A 26,290-nucleotide genomic window follows, 5' to 3' on the forward strand; every position below is an offset into this window, starting at 1 on the left:
ATAAATAGATAAATGAATAGATAAAAAGAAAAAAAAAGAATCCCTGCACTAGACAGTGACATTATGTTATGAATATGGTCCTCAAACACTATTGTGTTCTTACTGCTTCTCATTAATAATAGCTAGCATTCCTATTACAATTTACAAAGCATTTTATGTACAATATCTCACTTGATCCTCATAACTGTGTGAGGTAGGCAGTATGAGTATTCTTACTCCTGTTTTATGGAAGAGAAAACTGAAGCTTAAAGATTAATAACTTACAAGTCTCAGAGGTGTGATTTGAGTCCAATTTTTCGAACTTCAAGCCCAGTTCTCTTTCTGGTATACCTTCCTGCCCTCCCTTAACGCCTTTACTCTACCTCCCATTGTCATTTGGTTTTTAATTGGAAATTGCCCATCATCATCAAAGGGTCTATGTCGTGTGTAAGTGAGCATGTGGTGGAATGTTACCTGCTCTTTTTTGTTAGTGGTTATCATTCTCTCTTCATTTGGTCTCCCTGCCACAACCTATGATTAAAACACACATTAATTTCCCTGTTGTAGTGGGAGTATCTGGGAGAGGGAGGATAGGGGGGATTATTTTTAAGAGGTTCTGTTTCTCAGTGACCCACCCCAGTTCCAGAAAGTGTATGATGAAACATGCTGCCCACTTCTGATAGAAAGGTGATGGGTTCAGAATGCAGATTGAGGCTTTTTTTTTTTCAATTGGACATGATCACAGCAGGAATTTGCTTTGATTGGCTATGCAGAGGTTTTATTTTTCTCCTTTTCTCAGTTGGCCAGGGAAGAGTTTAGAGTAGGGAGGGTTGGGTGGGAGAGAATTTGAACCAGAAAATTTTTAAAAAGAGATTCTATGTCTGACAAATGACTAAAGAGAAGATGAATACCATGTCAGTGAGCACCAGCATAGATTACCTAAAAGACATGGTGATATGGAAACGAATGCTGCTAGTTCCTATATTGTCTGTGCTGCATATGGCCAGATAATTGGAATTCTTATTTATTAGATCAAGGGAAGCTTTTCCTTTTGCTAGGCTGTTAGAAAAGATGAGTGCTTAGAATACTGATCATTACCGTGGTATGGGGAAGGGATAGTCCTTTACATCCAAAGCAGATGCAGGGTGCTTCTTGACCATGATTCATTTCTGATGGAGAGGCATCCCAGGACACAAAACACAAATGCCAGCTTGTAGAAAAACTACTTGCACTGGTTAATGAACAGAAATGTAAAAAACAAGGTCAGAGGAGAAGTTAATTCTGTTCACCCAGAGTGAAATGTCCGGACTTTTAAGGTATCCCAACTGTGAATATTCCTTCTTGCCTAATTTTGAATGTGATCTAGAACCATAAATCGTTGGAACGTAGATGTAGACCTGGAAGGGTCCTTGGAGGGTGTCTCAGGCCAATCCCTTTGTTTTAAAGGTAAGGAAACTCAGGCCCAGGGAATACAAATGATTTTGCCTAAGGCCCCACAGGTTATAACTGTCAGAAGTGGGATTTGAACCTAGGTCCTTTGACTCCATAGCCAATGCTCCTTTCATTGTATGATGTCATGGACTGGAGGAGACCTTAGTGACGGCAGACATCATCTTCATGATTTTAAGTCTTTGCTCATCTTTAGGTAATTTCCTTTGTCTCTTTTTTTGTTTCCTTTGTCTCTGATTTCCAGGTTTCTTTGGTTCTGTCTGCCCTCCAAGCAGGGAATAAAGGGACGCAGGCTTGCATCACGGCAGCCAGTGCTGTGTCAGGCATCATTGCTGATCTGGATACCACCATCATGTTTGCAACAGCGGGGACCCTCAATGCTGAGAACAATGAAACCTTTGCAGACCACAGGTCAGGGCTTGGTCAAAGCAAAGGAGGGAGGGCTGGTACAGAGAGTTGAAGACAAAGAAGCAGCTGTCCCAGAGGTAGCCAAAGGTGACGGTCAAGATTGAGTTGTACCTGCCTTGGGAGAATTTTGAATTTCACTCCAGAGAGGCAGCCCAGGAGGCAAAAAGCTTTATTATGATTCTAAAGAGGATAGAAAGGGGGTTAGGGAGAAAGGAAAGCAGTTAGATAAGTAGAGCAAGCCAAATAGTCAAAATAAATCCTATTCACTAGAGTTAAAAGTAGAATCATTTCTTGAGCCTTCTATTTCACAACCCAAATAAAGCCTGCTCCAGTGAAGGATGACATTCTCACTCAGGAAAACAGGAAATCATTCCTGTACCTCATTCTTTTATTAACCACGTGGTAATTGTAGACATCAGTAAAAGAGAAAAGAATTTGCCAGAAAGCTTGGGGTTTTAACTTGTTTGGGGAAGTGATGCTCAAGACCCAGGCTTTTTTCCTTGCCTGGGTCAGAGTTTGGGACCTTGAACAGCAGCTAAGGAATATGCATTCCTGCAGCACCTCCCAAATTAGAACTGTCAGAATTCTATGTGTGCTGCTGGAGGCCGCCTTGCAACACAGCTGCTGTGTACCCCTCTCCGTCTCTGATCCTGCTTCCTAGGATGGAGAGGATGGAAGGATGAAGAGATCTCCCACCATTTCTTCCTCCCAGGCTAATCTCCTGCCATTGGTTTAGAAACCTCAAAGTAGTATGGTGGAGAACTTCACCTTTGTCCATATGGCTCCCCTGGGTCCTCTTCCAGCCCCACTTGTCTGATTTTATACAGTGAGCCTAATGTCTTCTGCTCAGTTTCTTAGCTTGTGAAAAACGATGTCTCACACACATAAAAATCCCCCCATAGGTGTAAATGTAGGACTATGAAGAGAGAACGAGGGGCAGCTAGGTGGTGCAGTGGATAGAGCACCAGCCCCAAAGTCAGGAGAACTTAAGTTCAAATATAACCTCAGAAACTTACTATCTGTATGACCCTGGGCAAGTCACTTAACCCCAATTGCCAGAGAGAGAGAGAAAACACTAAACCTGTTGGCTTTGGTACAGTTCCTGAGCTTGTTTGGTTATGTGAATTTGTGCCTCTGGATTATGGTAGAATGGAAAAAATAATGGATCTGGAGTCAGCAGTTGGATTCAAATCTAGGCTCTACCATTTTCATGTGTGGCCTTGGCCAAATTGCTTAACCTTTCGGGCCAGTTTCTCCATCTGTGAAATGATGGTGCTGGACTAGAGATCCCTTCTAAGGTCCTTTCCAGATCTAAAATCCAAGATATTTCATATTTTGCTACTTGTCAGTTGTCAGTTTCTCCATCCCTTCTAGAGGGTGGTTGATTCATTCTCCCTCTCTCTCTCTCTTCCTTTCTCTCCCTCTCCCTCCCTCTCTCTCTCTCTCCCCCTCCCCTTCCCCCTCTATGTCCCTCTCTCTCTCTCTCCCCTCCTTCTTTCTTCCTCTTTTTTTCTCTCTCGATAAGAAAATCCTTTTATGCAGAGTCCTCCTTTGACAATGGCTTTCTCCAACCCTTCTTTCTTAAAGCCTTGGCTCATTGTGGGTACCATGGTTTGGCTGATGGGCATCTCAACCTTGGACCATACTTTTCTCCTGAGCCTCACATAGTCAGCAAGTTGTCCATTGCCCCTTTACTCTCTTCTGCCTTATTTTTGCCCCCAGGGAGAACATTTTGAAGACGGCAAAGGCCTTGGTGGAGGATACAAAACTACTGGTGTCAGGGGCTGCTTCAACTCAAGATAAACTGGCCCAAGCAGCTCAGTCATCGGCAGCCACCATCACCCAGCTTGCCGAGGTGGTGAAGCTAGGAGCAGCCAGCCTAGGGTCTGATGATCCTGAGACCCAGGTATGAGAATTACTAGGGACATCTGAATATAAGAATTTAATTAACCTCCCTGGGCTTCAGTTTCTTCAGGTGTAAAATAATAGGTGGCCTTCTAGTTCTTGGTTCATCATCCTATTCCTGTGTTTGTGGGCATGGCCTTTTTAGTTATACAAATAACTGACCCAAGTCTTCAGATCTCTGAAAGTAAAACAGAACATAAAGTTAATATATGATTTCGTGTATATTTGGCTTTGGGAGAGGGACGTGAACTCAGTGACCTTGCAGGTTCTGTACGAGCCCTAGAATTATCAGTTACATTCCCTTAAATGCAAGCAGGTTTAGTGAGCGGCTTACCATTTGGAAGCCTCCAAGAAAAGTTACTACTCATTCCTGTTTATTTGGCTAGTTCCAGCCTATCAGGTGGTAAACTCTTCAGACTTAGCTTCTTAAATCTTTCTCCACAATTCTATTCCTTCAGTTTGGATGGCTCATAACAGACAAGAACCTTTTATTTATATGACAGAGAGCAAATGGTGTTGTTTGCATCGTTAATAAGTGATTGCAGTTAGTTAATAAAACACTAGCAACTTATCCTCAAATGGTTCTGCCCCTTTCCTCCTCTGACATCCTCTAATGGAGCATAGCTCTGAGGGGAAACATTCTTTAAATTGCAGATTTTTTTCCCTCCTGGATTTATTTTTGATAATATCAGAATCCAAATTGGCCATCCTGTGGAATTTTAAGTATTCGCACAATCCTTTCCTTTGGTATTGCTTTTACTTCGTGGAGGACTGAAAGGCTATAACTTGATAACTAGAATTAGAGCTCCACATTGGTGACAGTTTGTTTTGGTGTGTTTCAACTCTGGAAAATGTAGGGCCAGCCTACCTTCAAAGGTGAAATGTGAGAATTCAGTTTAACTCAGACGATAACAGAGTTTCCAAGTGCTAGTTACTTTGTTGCCTTTCTGTGGACTCCCAAGCTTTTGAAATCACCCAAAGGTATTGTCCTGATTTCTTGTAGAAAATAGCCAGTGTAGAATGCTCCCCAATGTCCCTATGTTGGTTAGTAAGTTCTCAGTAGTTAAAGAAAGTGGGAAACTGCTTGATCCCCTTTTGCCCCACTTCTTACATCTCTAACCACACAATAATACCACCACCCAGTGCCCCACAACCCAGTGCTCCATGACAGTAAGGGTAGCACATAGTCAGTAGAAACAAGCAAAACATCCATCCTTTCTCCATGCCCAGAAATTTGGCACTCCTTTTATGCAAGAACGATGGAAGACTGGTTAAGGGAAAGAAAGAAATGCTGTAAAAACGTATCAGGTAGTTACAGTTACCATGGAATAAGACAGATTAACATAATGCATTCTGTGAAAGAGCATGCTAATGTGTATATCAAATTATTTGGTCTCATGAGGTAAGAGGGGTATTGAGTCATAATGACTGCTTATCCTTCTCAGTCCTATTGTAGGAAATGAGGCCAGGTCAACAAAGCCACTGGGTAAAAAACATTTAACTGTGCTGTTTTTATTGAAAAGCAGCAAAGTGTAGTGACAGAAAGTTTGATCTTAGAGTAGGGAAGGCCTGGATTCAAGTCCCACCACTGATACATGCTTCCTTTGTGCTGGTGGTCAAGGCATCTTGGTGCCGCAGGCATCTCTCTGAAGGCTAGAAATTAGAGATTAATTTCCATTCTGTAAGTTCCTACAGGTTCCCAATCACAGGTCCCCAACAAAACATTTTTATTACAAAAAGATATCCTTCTCTCTGCCCAATCCTTCATGCCTATCCATCGTATTTGACAGATGAAGACAGATGGGGTTGTGATGTGAGTGTTTCCTCTTTTTCTTTCAGGTGGTCCTGATCAATGCCATCAAAGATGTGGCCAAGGCCCTTTCTGATCTTATTGGTGCTACTAAAGGAGCTGCCAGCAAGCCGGCCGATGATCCATCCATGTACCAACTCAAGGGTGCAGCCAAGGTAGATGAGGGGCTTCCTGTTTTCCCTGACCTCTCTTTCAAATGGCAATTCATTCAGGCATTTGTTTGTATTAGGGTCATTTTTTTTTCTCCATGGCCTGGTTATTTGTAGCATGCTATTATTACCTGGTGAAAACCTTCCAGTTCTGTTCTCTCTGAGTTTGAAATTATCTTTAGCAACACAGTCTTTCTGGTGACAAAAATAACCCGTTAAAGTGATTTATTCAGCACGTTGTGTGATCTCTGTCAACATCGCAGCCTGACTTGTATCAAGTTTAACACAGCAGTAGCTCTGTCACAAGCATTGGTTTGCTGTTGTAGCATTTGTTGTGTAGGTAGAGGCCCAGGGAAGAGACATCGTCCCTGCCCCTGCCCTTCAGGGTGAGCGGTGATCATGCCAGCTCGCTGAATTTGTATTTTAAGGCCGAGAATCCTCAGTTTGATGTCAGGTGAAAATGAGAACATAAAATAGTATTATAATTTTCATCATGGAAACTTTTTTTAATTAACAGATATATATTTTCTCTCCTCCCAACTCTTCTACTCCTCTTCTCCCCAACAAATTAAAAAAAAAAATTCTTGCAACAAACTTACACATAATCAAACAAAACTAATTTGCATATTGACCACGTCCAAAAATGTCTCATTCTGCATATTTAGACCATCACTTCTCTGTCAGGAGGTGGAAAGCATTCTTTATTATTGGACCTCTGGAGTCAGCATGGTTGATCACTGGTTCTGGAGTAATGTTGGATTATTAAGAGTTCTTAAATCTTTCAAAGTTATCCATTTTACAATATTGTTGTTGTAGTATAAATTATTCCCCAGGATCTTCTCACTTCACTCTGCAACAGTTCATACAAGTCTTCCTAAGCCCTTTACTAGGGTCCAATTAAAACCCACAAGTTGTCCCCTTTGCCATTTCTTGTAGCACAATAGTATTCCATTACATTCACATCCCATAATCTGTTTACCATTCCCTAATTAATTAGCAATCCCTTAGTTTTAAATTGTTTGCCACCACAAAAGAGCTGTACATATATGACCTTTTTCTTTTTCTTTGATTTCTTTGAAACGTAGTAGTGATATTGCTAAGTCAGAGGCTATGCACAGTTTGCTAATTTTGGGGGCATAGTTTTAAATTGCTTTCCAGGATGTCAATACAAATTCATGGCTCCATCAACACTGCATTAATGTGCCTTTTTTTTTTTTTTTTTTTTTTTTTTTTTGATGAGCAGTCGGGTTAAGTGACTTGCCCAGGAGCATACAGCTAAGTGTCAAGTGTATGGTCTGAGACCAGATTTGAACTCAGGTCCTCCTGACTCTAAGGCCGGAGCTCTATCCACTGCACCACCTAGCTGCCCTAAATTTTTTTTTTTTTTTGGTGAGGTAATTGCGGTTAAGTGGCTTGTCCAGGGTCACACACCTAGTAAGTGTCAAGTGTTTCAGCTCAAATTTGAACTCGGGTCCTCCTGACTCCAAAGCCAGAGCTCTGTCCACTGCACCACTTGTGTGCCCTAAGGTGCCTATTTCTTATAGCCCCTCCAACATTAGCCATTTTCCTTTTTTTAATCAACTTGTTACATGAAAACTTCACAAGAGCCCAAAAAAATCCAATATATTGTCCTCACTCATCTTCAGCTCAAATCCCTTTTATCATATGCAAAAAAAAAAGTTGTCTTTTTTTTTTTCCAATCAACCAGTTAATTCTTCTTACCTGGTCACTAGGACTGTGTTAGAGATTCACCAACATTCATGACTCAGGCATACACATATTTGGAAAGATCAAAACTGAAGACTGTGATGGAAGAAAATCAGAAAGGAAGCATGTTTGGTCACCCATTATCCTGGAAAACTTGGCAGCCACTTAGTTTCTTTGAATGATGCCACGGGGAAAAGTGGTATTGACTTCCAGGTTAGCTGACTCTTAAGCATGGGTTGTATGCTTTTATTAAGCTAAAGTGATATACCTATTTGTATGTAATCCATCTTTCACTTTGTGACTTCTTAATATGAAATTTGCCAGAGTTATCATGTAAGGCTTTACCTGACTTCTACTTCTGTCCCACAATCATGACGTTCAGTCTTTGGCCTCTGTGACTTATTCGTCTTCCATGCTGTCCTCCCTCATCTCCACCTTTTAGAACCCCTACCTCTCTTCAAGGCTCAGGTCAGGCACAGTCTCCTACCAGAGGCCTTTCCTGGCCTTCCCAGATGTTATTACCACTCTTCCTATTTCATTTTACAATGTATGTACTTTGCATATATCCTATTTATTTATCTTTGAACATATTGTATCACCTTACTAGAATGCAGTCTCTTTGAAGGAAGACCCTGCCTCTTATATTTATATCCCCAGCATCCTGCATAGTGCCTGACACATAATGAATATGTAATTAATGCTTCTTGATTGACTGAATTAAACAAAAGGAGAGAAGAAAATTCACTTTTCTCATAGTAGGATGGAAAGATGAGGAATATATGAGTGAATAAGATACATGTCCATTTTTTTTTATGCAAAACCACTGAGTTTGGGGTGTTTTTGTTTTTTGTTGTTGTTGTTGTTGTTGTTTTTGTTTTACTTGCAATGTTCCCTAAGGCTCTGGACCTTTTCTTTTTCTCTGGGCCTGGTCCTGTTCAGTGACCTTATCACCTGGATTCTCCCACCTCACCTCACCCTACCCTGCCCCTTTCCAAGGATTCCCCTGTCATGTCTATGCAGGTGACTCCTAAGTCTATATATCCAGCCCTAGTTTTTCTCCTTTGCTTCAGACCTGCATCACCAACTACCTTTTAAGCTCTTCAGACTAGATGTTCCAAAGGCATTTCAAGCTCAACACGTCCAGAACAGAATCCATCTTTCCTCCCCAAACCCACCCCTCTTCCCTCCTACCTTATTACAGCTGAGAGTGCCACCATCCTTCCATTTACTCAGCATCTTCCTCAATTCCTACTCACTCACCCTGTATATCAGATAAACTGACAGATCTCTCCCTTTTCCTTTCCCTTCACCAAATACCACCCTAATTCAGTCTCTACTCGCCTCTCACCTGGCTTATTGCCATTTGAATGAACTCTCTGCCTCAAGCCTCTCCACTCTCCACATGGTCACCATTCTCCACATGGTCACCAAAATAATTGTCCTAAAAACCTAAAAATTGTCCTAAATCTGGCCATATCTTCACCTTCCCCCTCAACATACACACTCAATAAACTCTAGTTGCTCCCAGATACCTGTAGGATCAAATACAAACACCTGTCTCCCATTTAAATCTCTTGACAACCTGGCCCCTTCCTCTCTTTCTAGCCTGCTCACATTTATTCTGCTCCATTCACTTCATATACCACCTAGCTATATAGGCTCACTACCTGCTATACCTCACACATGATGCCCCATCTCTCATCTCTGTGTCTTTGTATTGGTTCTCACTCCTCTGCATCTTATAATCCCTGGTTTCTTTCAAGATTCAGCCCAAGAGCTGTTGAGGTTTAGAGGTTTAGGTGTGCTGGGGCCCCAAAATCACAACACAAGGGTCCTGCCTGAATGAATTCAGCCAAAGACAAGGTTTATTAGAACATCGATCTGGGATGGGTGGGATTTAAAGAATCTGCCATATTGGCTAGACTCTTAGGTATCCCTAATGCAAGGGGGCCAGATCTAAAGAATTTGAGCTCCTTAATGGAGGCCAGATGGATCTTATATACAGAAAGACTGTGGGAGGGATCTAGAAGTGGCCAAGTAGTCTGGGGTGACTGAAGGGGGCATCTGAAGAGGATCTGTATGCTGGATGGGAGTGGCCAGTAAGCTGGGGTGGCTTTGAGGTACAGAACCGACCTGGACCAGGGGAGAATGGACCCTAGATAGGATTAAGGATGGGAAGGGGAGGGGGGTTAGGAGCATAGAGAGGTAACACAATGAGGGCTAGGCTAGGTCAAGGATAAAACAGAGAAGAGATAATGAAAGGCCAGTTGATAGGATTATAGCCTCAGGTAAACACCAGAGATTTGGCCATGTGGGAAAGTCCAGGGCTTTTTCTTTTTGGGGTCCAGATCCCAAAGACATGGTCTTTTCCTTTTAAGGGTTTAGATCTCATCCCCATCAGTACCATTTCACATACAGACCTCCTCCACTCTCCTCACAATTCCTTGTATATAGTGTTTATGTATATTCATATTATCTCTCTCATTAGCCTGTAAGTTCCTTGGGGCAGCTAGGTCTCACAGTGGATAAAACACCTGCCCTGGAGTCAGGAAGAACTGAGTTCAAATCTGGCCTAAATTACTTACTAGCTGTGTGACCCTGGGCAAGTCACTTAACCCTGAGTGCCTTCAAAAAAAAATAAAATGTAAGCTCCTTGAGGACAGGGACTGGTTCACTTACTTTTGTCTTTGTATACCTAATGTATACACAGTACTTGACACAGAGTAGGCACTTTAAAAAAAAATGCTTATTTATTGATTAAATGCTTATTGATTGATATTTGTCCCAATCTGAAAATTATGTTGGCAAATCAAAGTAGAACCTTAGTGGAAGTTTTGTTGTTTTTTGGTTTTTGGTTTTTTGCTAGTACGGCAGTATTTCAAATATTTGTGATATTATCAAACCTATGACTTACTGTCACTCCCCTAAGAAAAAGTCCTCAACCCACTTACTATTTCTTCTCTCTTTTTCTTAATCCCTTTCCAGGTAATGGTAACAAATGTCACATCTCTCCTGAAGACAGTGAAAGCTGTGGAGGATGAAGCTACCAGAGGCACCAGGGCTCTGGAAGCCACCATTGAGTACATAAAACAAGAGCTAACGGTAAAGAACCAAATAATTGTCCCCTCGAAACTTTACCCTTAACATTCATTTCCTTCTATTTGTAGATGGTGCTATCATACAGCGTACCTAACTTCATCTCCCGTGTGCCTTTCAGACACTAAACACTCTCAGATGTTTTCTCTCTAACTCTCTTGCACTGCAGAGAAGAGGATTTTGGTGCATTACTATCTTATAAATGTACCTACTGCTCCTCCTCCTCTTTTCTTTTGTCATTATGCCTGGTCATTCATTATCTTGTCCTAATTGTACTATGGAGGAATTGACTGAAAATGGACCAACAATCTATTGGACCTTCTTTGAAAAGGGAAATTTGGACATAAATTCAGCTGTGACCCTCCCCTCTCTCTCTTCTGTGACTTGGTCATTCACCTATGATAGAATCAACTCATACCTAGTGTTAGAAAGGAGAAATCCCATTAGTATTTGCCTGGGAAGCACTAACTTTCACTCTGTTGACTTAATCTTATGTTAATTGTTTAGACCTTAGTTGATTTAGTATTTAGTTTGTACTTGAAAGGATAAAGTGAAAATACAGCATTTACTGCAGTCAGACAATGCTCAAGAACTACTGCTCAGAATCACCTAGGGGCTTTGGAGCCTTTGTGCTTGCCCAGAGTCTGAGAAAGGAGGGCTCTATTCACATAGAGGTTGTCTCTGGAATATACCTACATCCCTACTACAGTCCTATGCAATTTTCCTGGACCCATCCTTTTTTTTACCCCTCCATAGCTAGAATGATGCTTCTTGAGTTAGACATGCTGCTGTGGAACTCCCTGCCTAAGGGAAACCCTCTTGAAAACTTCTTCCTTAAAATCCTGAGATAAACTCAGACTAATCTGGGATTAGGGCAGCCAAGTGGCCCACTGGATAAAGTGCCATCCTTGGAGTCAGGACCAGAGTTCAAATCTGGCCTCAGACACTTGCTAGCTGTCTGACCCTGGGCAAGTCACTTAACCCTGTTTGCCTCAGTTTCCTCATCTGTAAAATGAACTGGAGAAGGAAATGGCAAACCACTCCAGGATCTTTGCCAAGAAAATCCCGAAGGGGTCATGAAGACCAGGAGTAATTGACAAAACAACAGATGTGGTGTCAGTCAAGTACTATCTGTATGCTCATCCTTTTCCTAGGTAACTAATGTCCAATACAAAGTGAACAGCGTCCGTAATCAACTTGAGAAAAAAAAGACGTAAGAATACAAACCTGAAACAGTCTTTGATATGATTGATTGGTGCAGCTTTAAAGTAGGATATACATTTACCATGGTTAATTTATTTCAGCATGTTGCTAAATAATTCACAGTGTCACCGTAGCTCACTCGACTTGAGCTCCTCTGCACAATTATGCAGTTATATTTGTAAGAGAGGCTAAGAATAGAGTGAGCTCAAAGCCTCATTTCCCCCAACCCCACACCCCTTTAAAGAGAGATGCATGAGTCCTCAGAGATGCATCCAGGTCAGCCCTGCCCTGCAATCGACAAACAAATCTAAGGGTCTGCATGGTCTTGAGGGCTGCTGGGATGCCAGTATGGATGAAAGAAAAGTATGGGGGACCTTCCCAGGACTGTTTAAGTGACACATGTTGGGTGTCAGTTCCTGCAATCGAAAGGGTTAACATTTTACACATGCCTTCCATGGCTTGTTCCCAGTGTAGGTGTTAGAGGCTTATCAGAGCTACAGCCTTGACAAGCAAGAATGATATTACTGTACTCAAATTAAATTTCTAATTTCCTGCCATTTGAAGTTTGCTTCCAATTGCTGCGTCTGTTTTGAGGCACCAGGCGGTGGCCTGGCAAAGAGAAAAATAAATTGTGGGTTGTTTTTTTCCTCCCGTTTTTCCTCCTACCCTCCAGGTATTTCAGTCAAAGGAGGTACCAGAAAAGACATCATCACCTGAAGAATCGATAAGGATGACGAAAGGCATCACTATGGCAACTGCCAAAGCCGTGGCCGCTGGGAACTCATGCAGACAGGAGGACGTGATTGCTACTGCAAATCTGAGCCGAAAAGCAGTGTCTGACATGTTGACAGCTTGTAAGGTAAAGACTGGCTTCACCTTGCTGCTACCTGGGCAGAGATTTTTATAAATAGGCAATTTTTACTTGTGACGGACGGAATTGTTTAGTTTAGGTTTCAGGGTGCGGAGTTTAGTTTAGGTTTCAGGGGGGTGGTAGAAGTCCTTAAACCTGTAACTTCAGGTGTAAAGTAGCACATGGAAATTCTCTTGGTTACTTTGACGTAGTTTTGTACTTGAGAGTGGCTGTGTTGGTGACCTGCCAACTTAATCCTCCCACTCTCTTTATTTTCCATTCTTTCCTAACTAAGAAGGAAACCTCTTCTTACAAAAGAGCCAGGCTGAAGAAACCCTGAGAATTGTGGTCAGTGGACTTTAAATGTCTCAGGACCAGGTTTCCCAACTTAAGAATTACTTGGTAACTATCCTGCCCACAGTGGTAGAGGAGCCCTTTCCTGAAGCAGAGCTCTCATGATAACTCTGAGGAAGTGGTTTAGATGAACAAAACATAGCTTTGGGGAGCTACGTTGAAGCTATGCCAGATAAGCTCATAGTCACAACAGCTCGTTTGCAAAAAGTAGCTCCTTGCTCCCCAGTGTGAGAGCCGTTTCAAGGCTGTGGTTCTTTGACGGGGCAAGGAAGGGGTCAAAGGAAAATTAAATAGGGAGGGAGGGAGGGGTACTGGAAGCTACTTCTTCACAAGTGGACTCAATCAGAACTGCCGCCAACTCAAGGGGAAGTAGGTTCTTTGGCAGCTGAAAGGCTACCAGAATAAGTCTTATGGTCATTTGTTGAGAGGTGAAGGAAATACAGTACCCAAACCCCAAATCCTGGAACAGTCAGTGTGTTTCACAATTTCTTCTTGAAGATTCCTGAGTAGCACCAGAATAATAAAATGTGAAATAACATTATATCAGGACCAAAAAAAAAAAAAGGCATTTTTGTTAAAAAAAAAAAATTTATTTAATTTAAAAAACATTTTTTAGATTGAATTGAAATGTATGTAGCAGGAAAAGGATGATGAGAAATTTAAAGGTTGTTTGAAAGAGTTTTTATACATTTCGGTTGTGCAGCATCATCTCCTTTCCCTATAATACCCAGGAGAGAAAGTTGAATTAGTGAAGAGTGATAACATGAGGAAATGTGATTTGGAAGCATTGATGATCATTATTTTTTAAGATAAATAGGTTCTGTCTATCAAATTGCTTGCCTTCTTAATGAGGTAAAGAAGGGAGGGAGGGAGGTAGAGTATTTGGAACACAAAATTTGAAAAAACAAATGTTAAAAATTGTTTTTATATGTAGTTGGGAGGAAAATAAAATATTAAATAATTTTTAAAGCTTCTTTAAAAAAAAAAGATAAATAGGTTCTCAGTGAAAGTTGTGAAACACAACTTGTGTTCCTGGCTATAGGGAGTACTTATCCAAGTCCGCTGATTCTTCTTAACCCTTGTTCTCTTTCTCTAAAGTTCACTGTTTGTCCTGTCTCTAATACTTTGTGATCAAGTTCAGTTAGATTCTCTTGGGGCCCCATCCGTACGGATCGTTGCCTGGCCACTTGGCTGCCATGGTCATCAGTTTAAAAGCAGGAACAGAAAGGCTTTGTGTGAGAGTAGTCAAGTAACTCCTGCCCTTCTGTATCCATTGGGAAAAGCCAGGCACAGAGAAAGCAGCCTCCTGATGAGGGGTTTCTCTCACTAAAACATCTCTCCAATGTCTCCAACTCCCTTCCCTCTGCCTCACTTGAAAGCTTGTGTATTTATGTTCAGTGACCATGAAAGATTGTGATGGAGCATCTTCTTTTCTCTATTGTCTATTTTTCCTCCGCTTAAAAAAACAAAAAATCTTGAGATAGCAAAGCCGTACTTCAGAGGCAGGCTTATACAAGGTAGGCTTGCCTCAGACATTGGAGCCTTCATGTGGATTGGGTGGTTATATTTCTGGGAGGCTCTTCGGGTCCCAGTTATTGGGCTTCCTTAGTAAGACTGGTCAGTGCCTCATGTGGAATGATGATACAGGAAACATGAACCAAAGATCAGAGAGACAATTGGGTTTGTTGCCATGTGGCTCAGTGATAAAGCTGACTTAATGAAAAAAAATTCCCAGCGTTGCCCAGGGGCTGATGCCTTTGCCATAGGTACACTTCCCTGGAGAGAGGCAGTGAAGGAGCTAACAGGATGCAGAAGAAAGTGTTGATGACAGTGGAATAGAGGGGAAGGGGGTGGGCATGGGAGCGAGGTGCAGTAGTTGAGAAGGTAGTGTCTGTGGTGACCCAGGAGTAAGGATCTGAGTATTTCTCACGAGTCAAGCATGAATTTTTATTCTCTCCTGCTCAATATTTTGCCGATATGCATGTAACACCTGACAACTGCATTAACATTTTTATTATTTCAAAGCACTATTAATTCTATTATATTTGATCGACCTGTGAAGGAAGAGAAGGTCCTCATTTTGCAGTCTTCTTACATCTTACTCCCCAACACGTACTAGTGTTGCCAGTGATACTGGCCTCCTGTCTGTTCCACAAATGAGACCCTCCATCTTTTAGCTCTGGGCATTCTCCCTGGCTGTCCTCCATAACCAAAACACTCTCACGCCTCTGTTCCAACTACTGACCTCCATGGATTCCTTTAAGTCCCAACTAAAATCCCACCTTCTACAAGAAACCTTCCCTAACCCCTCTTAATTCCAGTGTTTTCCCTTTTATTTCCTATTTAGCCTGTATGTATATAGCTTGCTTTGTATATATTTGTTTGTATAGTGTCTCCCCTTTAGACTGTAAGCTTTTTGAGGACAGGGACTTTTGCATCTTTTTGTATCCCCTGCATTTAGCACAATGTCTGGTACATAGTAGGCATTGTATAAATGTTTACTGAATGAATATTGTCAGGTCATACAATTTTTTAGTGGTGGAGCCTAGACTAGCATCTAAGCCTTCTGACTTCCCTCCCCACCCCCAGCCTAGTACTCTTTTCCATTAATTCCATTCCATGAACGTTTATTAAACATCTGTTATGTACAAAGCAGTATGCTAGGAACTGGGGATACAAAGTTTAAAAGGAATACTTCCTATCCTCAGGGAACTTACATTCTACAGAATTACAGCATGATGCCTACCTCCCCAAATGCCAAAGACAAAAATAGGAGCACTAAGGATTGCACAGCTTCAGTGGTGCCCAATGATGATATTTGATTTGCTTTGGAACTAAAATGTGCTCTGCATAAAACACAGGTTATCTCAGTCCCATCTACACTTGGGGCATGACAACTCACTTGTCATGATATTCAGAAACAAAAAGGATAATTTGTTGATGGGAATTTTGTTTGTTGCCAACTTGGCATAGTGATAACTATTTTGTGTATTATGACATACAAGCCAGTCCATAAAAATAGTTTTATTTCAATAGTGGATGATATGTAATGCAATCTACACTCCAGCAGCCTCTGGCTAGAATAAAAAGAGAACTCAAACCGTGCTCCTAACGGGTCTGACTAAGGAGATGTAAGCCTAGGCAGCGTCAGTGGTGGTAATGATATTTTGCTTGAAAATAATCATAATAATAACAACAGCATATAGATAGCATAAAGTGTTTTATAAATATTATCTTACTCGATCCTCACAGGAACCTTGAATGGGAAGTACTATTATTATCCCCAGTTGTAGTTGTGGAAACTGAGGCAGGCAAGTTAAGTGACTAGCCCAGGATGACACAGTCTTGGACCAAATTTAAACTCAGATCTTCCTGACAGTCGGGCATCTTTGTAGAAAGTAGACCAGATCCTGTACTTTCAGAGGTCTGTTAAGTTTTTTTGATGGTGATGGTTTATATTTTTCCCAGAATAAACCAGGTGGTTTATTTTTTTTTCCCCAGAGCAGTCAAGTTAATTATTGCTCCAATATGCCAAACAATATCAGCCTAGCCTTAAGAGTGTCTTCTGAAAATGTTATGAGAGGTTGCAGAGGCATAGGAGGTAGCATTTTGTACATAGAGTCAGAATGACCTGGGTTCTGATTCTGATTCTTCATAGGTATTTGACTTGAAGAAAGCCACTTTGAGCCTCATTTTCCTCACCTGTAAAATGAAGGTACTGATATTTGTAGTACCTATCTCACAAAGTTATCAGACTTACATCAGACAGTGTATTACAAAGCACTTTATAAACTCCACTACATAAGTGGAAGTTATTATTATTATTACCATTTACTATTATTCACACCCAGAAGATAGCCTATTTACCTGACAAAACCTAACCCAAGCCAGTAATCCTCAAGATACTTTTAAGTTGGATAATGAATGAACCTTATCTCTAGGTTCCAGTGGCATTGAAAAAAAGAAAAGATTGAAAAATTCAGTGATTGAAATGGAAAGGAATTCACCTTTTTCCATCTGTTTCTCTATTTATTAGGTCAAATTTCTTCCTCCTTATTCCAGAAATGGAGAGACAGAGTAAAAGAAAAATTTAAGTAACTCTTAACCCTATTATTTCTCCACCGTTTCATCCTCTCCTGTAGTCTCTGATGTAGCGAAGGCCTTCTTTCTTACCAAAGGTCAACCCCCCTACATGTACCTTTGATCCCATCTTCTCCCACTTGCTGTAGAAAATTGTCCTCACCATTATCCTCCTCTCTTTCCAATCATCAGTATCTTTCTCTCCACTGGCTCCTTCCCCAATATCTACCTCCAAAATGCCCAAGTGTCCCCCATCCTTCAAAAACTCTTACTGGATCCCACCATCCCTGCAAACTATTTGTCTTATGTTCCTATCTTTCCCATCCATATATACTCTGTGGATCCATTTCTCCACACATTGTCTTCTTAACCCCATCCAATCTGACTTCCTCCTTTATTACTCAACTGAAACTGCCTTTTCCAAAGTCACCAGTGATCTGTAAATCACCCTAAGAGAACCTTCTCTACCTGCATCTGCCTTGATCTCTCTGCAACACTTGTACCTTTAATCACCCTCACCCCTCCTCTTTCTGGGTTTCCCTGACATTATTCTCTTCCTCTTCTCTGACTGGTCCTTCTTAGGTTTCTTTGCTAGTTCATCCTTCACAACCTACCCACTAACTGTGAGTGTACTACTTCTCTTTTCTCTCTCCAGTTACTTATTTGATGATATCAGCTCCCAAGGATTTAGTTACCTTCTCTATGCAGATGTCTCCTGGATCAATATGTCCAAATCTGTTCTATCCTGAGCTCTAGTCTCACAATTGTTGTTTAGTCGTTTCAGTCATGTTTGACCCTTCCTGGTCCCATTTGGGGTTTTCTTGGCAAAGATACTGGAGTGGTTTGCCATTTCCTTCTCCAGCTCATTTTGCAGATGCGGAAACTGAGGCAAACAGGGTGAAGTGACTTGCCGAGAATTACAAAGCTAGTAAGTGTCTGAGGCCAGATTTGAACTCAGGAAGATGAATCTTCCTGACTTCGGGCCCAGCATTCTACACTGCGCCATCTAACTTCTTATAGTACCAAGTATCAAATAGATGTTTTAAGCTTGATGTTCTGAGTCATATCAGACTCAGCTCTTTCTTCCCAAACCCATCTTTCTTCCTACCAAGAGTACCATCCTTTCGATCACCTAGGTTCATAAGCTCTGTATATCCACAACTTTTCACTCTCACTCATCTCATGTATCCATTCAGTTGCCAAATTTTGTAGTTTCTGTATGCACCACATCTATCACATATGTTTCCCCTTCTCCACTTATAAAGCTCCCACCATAGTTCAGGCCACCTTCATCCCCTCTCACCTAGACTATTGTAATAGCCTCCTCTTAGCTGTCCCTGCCTCCAGCCTCTCCCTATTCCATGTGTCCTCCACACAGCCACCAAAGTCGTTTTCCTAAATCATGGGTCTAACCATGTCACCCTTGTACTTAACAAACTACAGTGGCTCCTGATCAAACATAAACTACTCTAACATTTAAATCTCTTTATAATCTGGCCCTTTCCTCCCTTTCTATTCTTCTTACATATTTCTCCCTTGCGTGTTCTCTGGCACCTAGCCGTATTGGCATATTTGCCATTCCTCACTCATAGTACCCCATCTCCCCCACCTCCTTACCTTTGCACTGTCCTCCATGCCTAGAATGCCCTTTGTCTTCATCTCTGGCTCCTAGAATCCTAGCTTCCTTCCAGACTCGGTTCAAGTGTGTTCTCTAGATGAAGGCTTTCCTGATCACCCTGGAACCAGTGCCCTTCATAACCTCCCACCTTGTATTCATTTTTGTACATTATGTATACGTTTGTATGTATGCCTGTAGTCTCCCCCAGGGGAATGCAAGCTTATTTCAGTTTCATCTTTGACTTAGCACAATGCCTAACATGTGGCATTAGTAAGCAAACACTTAATAAATACTTGTAGACTCATTGATTGACTTGCTTGTGGATGAAAAGGCTGTCCTGGCTTTGCAGGATATAGTTAAAAATTCAAGCTTTACAAGACAGTCTGAAAATTCACATATTTAGGTTGCTTAACAAAATTGATGGAAAAATAGCACCATCTAAAGCTCTAGAGACTTCTGAGAGTCTGATACTTTCAAGGATACTTTTAAGGACCTATATTTTCCTTTGAAATCCAATGTAGACAAAGCAGAATGCCATGTTGATGTAGCCATGCTTGCTTGTAGGTCGTGTATTCTTATGGACAAGTTTTTATTAGTAAAGTCCAAAGTTATATGATCTAGGACTTAAACCAATTGACCTTTAAGGTCTTTCCTCAGCCTCTGAGGTTCTAAGATCCATAGGACTCATTTTAAGGGTCACTGACTTTTCCTATTGCTAAACTGAGACTTGGATAATATTTATAATGCATAAAAGTGGTTTTTGAGTATTAAATTCTCTTTGAATTATGATTAAATAGCTTAAATAACATGTTAGAAATTGAATTTATTTATATAGCATTTCATATTTGTAACATTTTGGGGGGAGGAATACTCACTAATTGAAGTCAACAAATTATGTCGCATCTATGTCAGGGAGAGGCATTGTAAATGATCCACACTGGTAAGATCCAAATTTCCTCCTGATCAGGGGATTATATGTTATATTACAGATACTGTAGCAACTGTGGAAGCATGGCTTATTTATCTGGATGTACATCAATATTTTAGTTATTGATGATGCTTTAGAGCCACTACTGAGATTTATTGTCATAAATTTCCTAAGGGACACAGAAGGTGAGTCAGTGGTCCCCCTGCTTCCTATTTCTCCACTAACATGAACTCTAAAACCACTGGACCTCTTGTCAGAATGAGAATTGAAAGCAGTGATAACTAGTGTGGTTCCTTAGGATAGGCCTCAGCCAAACAGAAGCCCAAGTCCCCTTTCTAAGTCGTGACTAAACTTTTCTGTATGTGTAGAGTGCTGTATTTGTATGTGTATATGTCCATATATTATAAGGTATATATCTGTAATATAAATATAAAGGGCAGCTAAGTAGCACAGTAGATAGAGTGCTGGGCCTGTCAGGAAGACCTGAGCTCAGACCCAGCCTCAGACACTTACTAGCTATGTGACCCTAAGTAAGTCACTTCACCTGTTTACTTCAGTTTCTTCTTCTGTAAAATGAGGATAATAATAGCACCTACCTCCCAAGGTTATTGTGAGAATCAAATGAGATAATATTTGTACAGTACTTAGCACAGTGCCTGGCACATAGTAAGCACTTTATAAATGTTAATTATGTTTGTGTGTGTGTGTGTGTGTGTGTGTGTGTGTGTGTGTGTGTGTGTGTGTAGTATAAATATACTCAAAAACTCAACTGGATCTGGGACATCATCAACGTGGGTATCCTCTTTGACAGTACAGATCTCAGTCCATCCATGCCTGCCCATCTAATACGATTCTTGTCCATCCCTTCCTATAAGTTCATCACAAAAAGTCTACCCAGTATACTGGGGGCCTTCCTTGCTTTATCTTGCTAAGAAAATGGGAAAAACTTAAAGGTGTATATGTGTGTGTATAAATATTTGTGTATGTGCCTGTGTATATGAATAGAAAAGCAGTTATTAAGCAGTTACTAAGTCAAGTTTATTATTACTAAATAATAAAAAATTGAATAGTGGTGAGGTGGATGGCACGGCCCAGGTATCCTTAGGTTTTATAAGTAGTCAGATGACAGAGCTGAAGGACTGTGTATATATATATATATATATATATATGCTGCGCACGTACTTTGTCATCTTTGGATAGGACCTGGGATTCCATTGATATAGGGAGCTCCCAATAAGGAACTTCCAATGTAGATTGACATTTTTCTTTGAGACAGTCTTAAAGAACCCCTTTAGTGCTAAAAATTTAGTGACTTACGCAGGACCAGTATGTATCAGAAGCAGGTTTTGAACCTAGCTCTGTATCCACTACACCATCCTATTTCTCATATATAACAAAATATAACAAATTTAGTGTTTGTATATGGCCGTGTACATATGCATACAAATAATTGGTAATCAGAATCATTGATCCTGGAAGCTGGCAATGAAGCCTTGCCAAAGTGGTCCGGGAAAGAAGTCTTGCTGGACTTTCTGGGAAAATCTTCACAGTGCTCAGAATTGAATGTTACAACAAGCTGACTGGCACTAGCTAATAAATAATGAAAAGTAATAGTCCTATGTGCCAGAGCTTTAATAATGATCAACCCAGCTAGAATAAAAATTCTACCTGAATGTGGGTAGTTCAGTTGAAATTTGTTTCAGAGCGAAGAAGGTAAAATTCCAAGTCTGGTAATGTCAATTAGATTTATGAAACATTTAAGTGCCTCATATATTGTTCTAGGTACTAAGTGGTTAGATAACATTGTTTGTATAGAACACAATTCCTGCCTTCATATAATATATGAGCAGGGATATAATTAGGGGATTGACCTTTTATACACACACACACACACACACACACACACGCACACATACTACAATACACAGTGGTCATAATAAGTAGAAATTAGAGAAGTAGAAAATAATGCAATGTATGAAAAGGCCAAAGCAGGATGTTAGAGGGAGAGTGGCGGCAGTTAGGGGTGGGGAGGGAATCAGTGAAGACTTCTTGGAGGAGGTGGCAGTTGAGCTAGGCTTTACTTGGCAAACAGGAATTCGTCAGGTAATGAGGGAAAGAAAGGCCATCCAGTTGTAGAGAACATTGTACAAAAACACAAGGTATATTCAGGGGACACAGTTGTCTAATTAGGCTGGAGCACAGTGTGTGGTGAGTAATATCAGACAAGAGTATAAGGGTAAGATGATGCCTGATTATGGAGAGTCTTGAATACCAGGCAAGACTTAGACCTTTATTTGATGACTGTATGGATTCACTGAGGATTTTTGGACGGAAGAATGATGAAACTAGATCTCTATACATAAAGATTAGTCTGGCAATAGAAAGAAAAATGGATTGGAGTAGGGGAAAGAGTGGAGGTGGCAATATCTGTTAGAAGACTATTATCATACTTGAAGTGAAAGGTAATGATGAGGATCTGTTGTAGGGTGGTAGCATTGGTTATAAAGAAGAAAGGTTGGATATGAGAAATATTTTAGAAACAGAATCAGTGGGCCTTGGTAATTACTTGGCTGTGAGATGAAAGGAAGAAGAAAGAATCAAAGGTAACACTAAGGTTTTGAACATAAAAGGCTTTCTGCAGGATGTGGCCATGTCCCCAAAGCAGCTGCTAGTTGTAAGGAATTCATAGGAATTGTGTGACCAACAGAGAGTATAGAAGATAAAGGAATATATAGCCACCAACTGGGATGTAGGGGAAAGGGTTCTTTCAGCATATACCACATGAATCTCATCCATGTGGGTCAGTAGAATGTAAGCAGTCTTTGGCACATAATACGCAATTAATAAATGCTTGTTGATTGATTGGTTATACCTAAAAGTGATGGATTACAACCCATTTATACTCTGAGGGACTCACTCCTATTTATATCTTCCTCTAAGTCATGCAAAAGGGTTCCATCCAGTGTGCCAGAGGCTTACTTCTAGCTCCCTTGATATTAGCTGGATCCCAAAGGAGTTTATAGACTGTTCACCCTTGCCACATGACCAGCCTATCCTTCTTTTCTAGTCAACAAGCTCTTATTAAGTGCTTACTGTATGCCAGGCACTCTGCTAATCCATGTGAATACAAATACAACCAAAAGAAAGAAAGTCTTGCCCTCAAGGACCTTACATTCTAATGGGGAAGACTTCACATAAAGAAAAAAATGAAAAGCAAGGGGGAAGGAGGTGGAGAGGGGAGGTGGGTTGTGGAAGCCCAGAGAATGAGGAATGGAATTCCCAAAGAGGAATAAAGGAGTGAACATGGCCAGCCAGCGAACTTTCGTTAAAATGGAGGTTCAGGAAATAACTCACTAATCAGAGGAAGAAACCATAGGGGTAGAGTGAGAAGGGTGATGAGACAGTGTGATCTTCTGTGGTCAGAAGGGAGTTTTTGTGGGTATGTGTGTGTAGAGAGAGAAAGAAAAAATCTCCATTCTTTTCTAGTGTGTGTATATACATATGTAATATGAATATATGTTTATAATATGTAATGTCTGTTAGAGGGATAGATAGATATAGATATATGTAGATTTAGATTGCTAAATCTTTAGTTTGTAATGTGTCTGCATACTCTTGACTAGCATGGGCCTCTCCATTGTCTTTTAGGTGTGAGATCTCTCAGTGACAATGGCCACTCTTTGTAGGTAACTACCTAGATGTGTGATTTAAGAGGCAAGGAAAGGTCTATCTCCCCTCCTCACCCCACCCCCTTCCTTGAGCTATCAGGGTATTTTTATTTATGGTTTTTATCCAGATGGCCCTTGTTAAAATGCAGATATGTTCCTGGTAAAGGATAATGGGTTAAACTAATTATCCCAAGATAGAACACCATGGGGGAAGGGGGCACTTTTGCTACCTGCAGGCAGAATGAAGGTATTGGGTATCACAGGAGGTAGAGAACAGAGGAGGCAACCTGCGTTGTGATTCACCTCTGGAGTATAGAATTAAGAGCCTAATACACCATCAGACTTATCAGTGCTTCATAAGGGAACCTAACCTATTTGCCTAGCATTCCCTTACCCAGAGTAAATGCTAGATCTCCTTTTACATTTATTGGAGCCCTGCAGCAAATAAAATCTATTTTTTTAATAAGTGATTAATTTTATCACCTAAGTTAAGTTACTAACACAAAAATCTGAGTTTCTAAATTATTTTTTATTTTTAATTGAATACAGCATGGTCAGCTTTTTTTCCCAGTGATCATACACATAAATTAGATGTATCTTATCCATAACAAATTCCAGATTAGTTTACTCCATCATTCTACCCTGCCTTATATTTTAAAGGGATGTTAGAGACTATTGATTAAGATTCCCCCATTTTATATTTGAGAAACTAGGACTGAAAATCAGCTGATATGCCCAAGGAAGAAAGGAAAGAAATAAGCAGTTTTTCAGTGCTCCTACTATATGCTAGGCACTGTGCTAAATGTTTTACTGGTATCATCCCATCAGATCCTCATAACACCCCTAGGAGGTAGAAGTGACTCTTACCCCCATTTTACAGTTGAGGAAAGTAAGGCAGGCAGGTGAAGCAACTTGCCGTGGGCACACAGCTAGTAAATGTCTGAAGCTTTATTTAAACCCACATCTTCCTCACTCCAGGCCTAGTGCCCTCTCCACTAAGCCATCTGTCTTCCAACTGTGACAAGTTAGCAGTCTTACTCCCCTGAGTTCCAGTCCAGTGATCTTTCTGTTATACCAAACTAATGTTCATATTAAGCAAAGGAAATGTCACAAAGACGGTAAAGCTGTTGCCTAGAAAAATGTCACAATGTTGTACAAAACAAAAATACTACAGAGTAAAACCAGTACTGCAGAATAAAACACAACCCTTCTCTTCCTGCACAGATAACAGAATTTTGACAGTATCATCATGTTTTTACAGGTACATCCTGCTTTAAGCAAACTTATTATGCATAAACCTGAATATAGAACATGGCTAAATTAAAGGACAATTATTGATATTGCAAAGACAGTACCTATTTTGTGACAAGACTGTTTCACAGGCTTCTTTTTTCCAAATAGCATATTTCTCTAGTGCATTTCAAATATAATTCCATTTACAAAAATTCAATTTATATGCAATCCAGAATATACAATCCAATCTATTGCAAACAAAAACCAGCTGTTCTTGAAGCTGGTATTTTGTTACATAGTTTGCTTTTCTGTGACTATATTTTGTGTTGCATTTTAAGATATCATTCATCCTTCTTGAATTATCTGGTAAAACTCTGGGGGGAAAATGTCCTCCTTAAAAAAACCAAAGGACTACATTGGGCAGAATCTCAAAGAAGCCTTTCTACTTGGAATTCATCCATTTGTAAATGTTTAGAAGATACCATGACACTGAAAAAAATCGCTAGATTGGGAGTTAGAGTAGCCCAGCTCTTTCACTTACAATTGGTATAAACTTGGGAAAATCTTTAATAACCTTGGACCTATTTTATAATAACAATAATTATAGCATTTTCTATTGCTTTATGATTTGCAAAGCATCTTACATATATTTTCTCATTTGATCCTCACAGTGATTCTATGAGATAGGTGCTGTTTTTATCCTCACTTCAAAGATGAGTAAATTGAGGTTAAAAAAAGTTAAGTGACATGTTTGTGTATGAGACATGATTTAAACTTAGGTCTTCTGGACTCCAAGTCTAGCTAGCCTTGTATCCACTCCTCAGCCTAGCTACTTATCTGTTAGATGACACATGAATGACTTAGCCTTAAGCTATGTTTGTTTATTCCAAATCTGTGATTTAATAGTTATAAAGAAATCCCATTGGAGGGGTTCCCTCTACTACAGCAGTTATTACCATACAGTCTTAGGCCTGTCAGACATTACAGGGTCACATAACCAGAGTTACAGAGCTGGGATTTGAACCCAGGGCACTCACGACACCAAGTCCCATGATTGTACCCTTATCCACCCTGCCTCTATGAGAATCTTTAGCCTGATGTTGTGTTTTGTGGAACTCATTGGGTGATCTATGCTTATATCCCAACCCTCTCTGGCTTCTATTTCCTCTTCTGTAAAATGAGAGGGTTGAATTAGATGATCTTTAAGGACATTTCCAGCTCTAACGTTGTGTGGTACAATTGTCTCACTCAACTTGAGGCCCACCCAGGTGTGTGCTGGAGCCACTCACCAGGAAACCTAGCTGTTCAATTCTCAGTGTGTTTGCCCCTTAGAAATCAGCAAATGCCACAAATCTGGGCTTGATTCATTTTTTTGTTGATTGTCTAGACTTAGAGAGTGATGGAGAAAATGTAAATAATGCAGTTTTAAAAGTGGATCACGGATACATTTCTTTTTTCTGGAGAGACAGTTGTCAAACATTTACCGGCTTACTCTTGGGGCCCTTCCCAAGCTTCTATTGCCTGGCTTTTTTTTTTTCTTCTGCTTCACTGAGAGAGTACAGAAATCCACTCCTACTTAAAGCGCTAGGTATAGAGAGAGGAGAGATGAAGAGATTTCAGGGTACTATAAATGGGAGAGGGAAGCGAGCATTAATTATTAGCCTGCTCCCAGGGCCTCGGCTGTAGGCAGTAAACTGAGGTGAGTGGAGTAGCACCAAGGAACTGGAGTCATAAGTAACCATTCGATTTCAAGTTTTTTTGTTTTTGTTTTTAGGCAATTGGGGTTAAAGTGACTTTCCCGGGGTCACACAGCTAGCACATGACAAGTGTTTGGTCTGAAGTAGGATTTGAAC

The 26,290-nt window shown here is 40.6% G+C and overlaps 1 protein-coding gene across 1 annotated transcript in view; it reads left to right on the top strand.

The window, feature by feature from the left end:
- The window catches only part of TLN2 (talin 2), a 579,984-nt gene that overhangs the window by 505,983 nt on the left and 47,711 nt on the right, over positions 1-26,290 (top strand). The window contains exons 47-51 of the mRNA XM_027851789.1: positions 1,673-1,839; positions 3,559-3,742; positions 5,581-5,706; positions 10,393-10,509; positions 12,380-12,565. Of these exons, the coding sequence (XP_027707590.1) occupies positions 1,673-1,839; positions 3,559-3,742; positions 5,581-5,706; positions 10,393-10,509; positions 12,380-12,565 (780 nt within the window). The remainder of the gene's footprint in view (positions 1-1,672; positions 1,840-3,558; positions 3,743-5,580; positions 5,707-10,392; positions 10,510-12,379; positions 12,566-26,290) is intronic.

This window comes from Vombatus ursinus, unplaced genomic scaffold, assembly GCF_900497805.2.
Source record: "Vombatus ursinus unplaced genomic scaffold, bare-nosed wombat genome assembly UNPS02009205.1, whole genome shotgun sequence".
Classification (NCBI taxonomy): Eukaryota; Metazoa; Chordata; class Mammalia; order Diprotodontia; family Vombatidae; genus Vombatus; species Vombatus ursinus.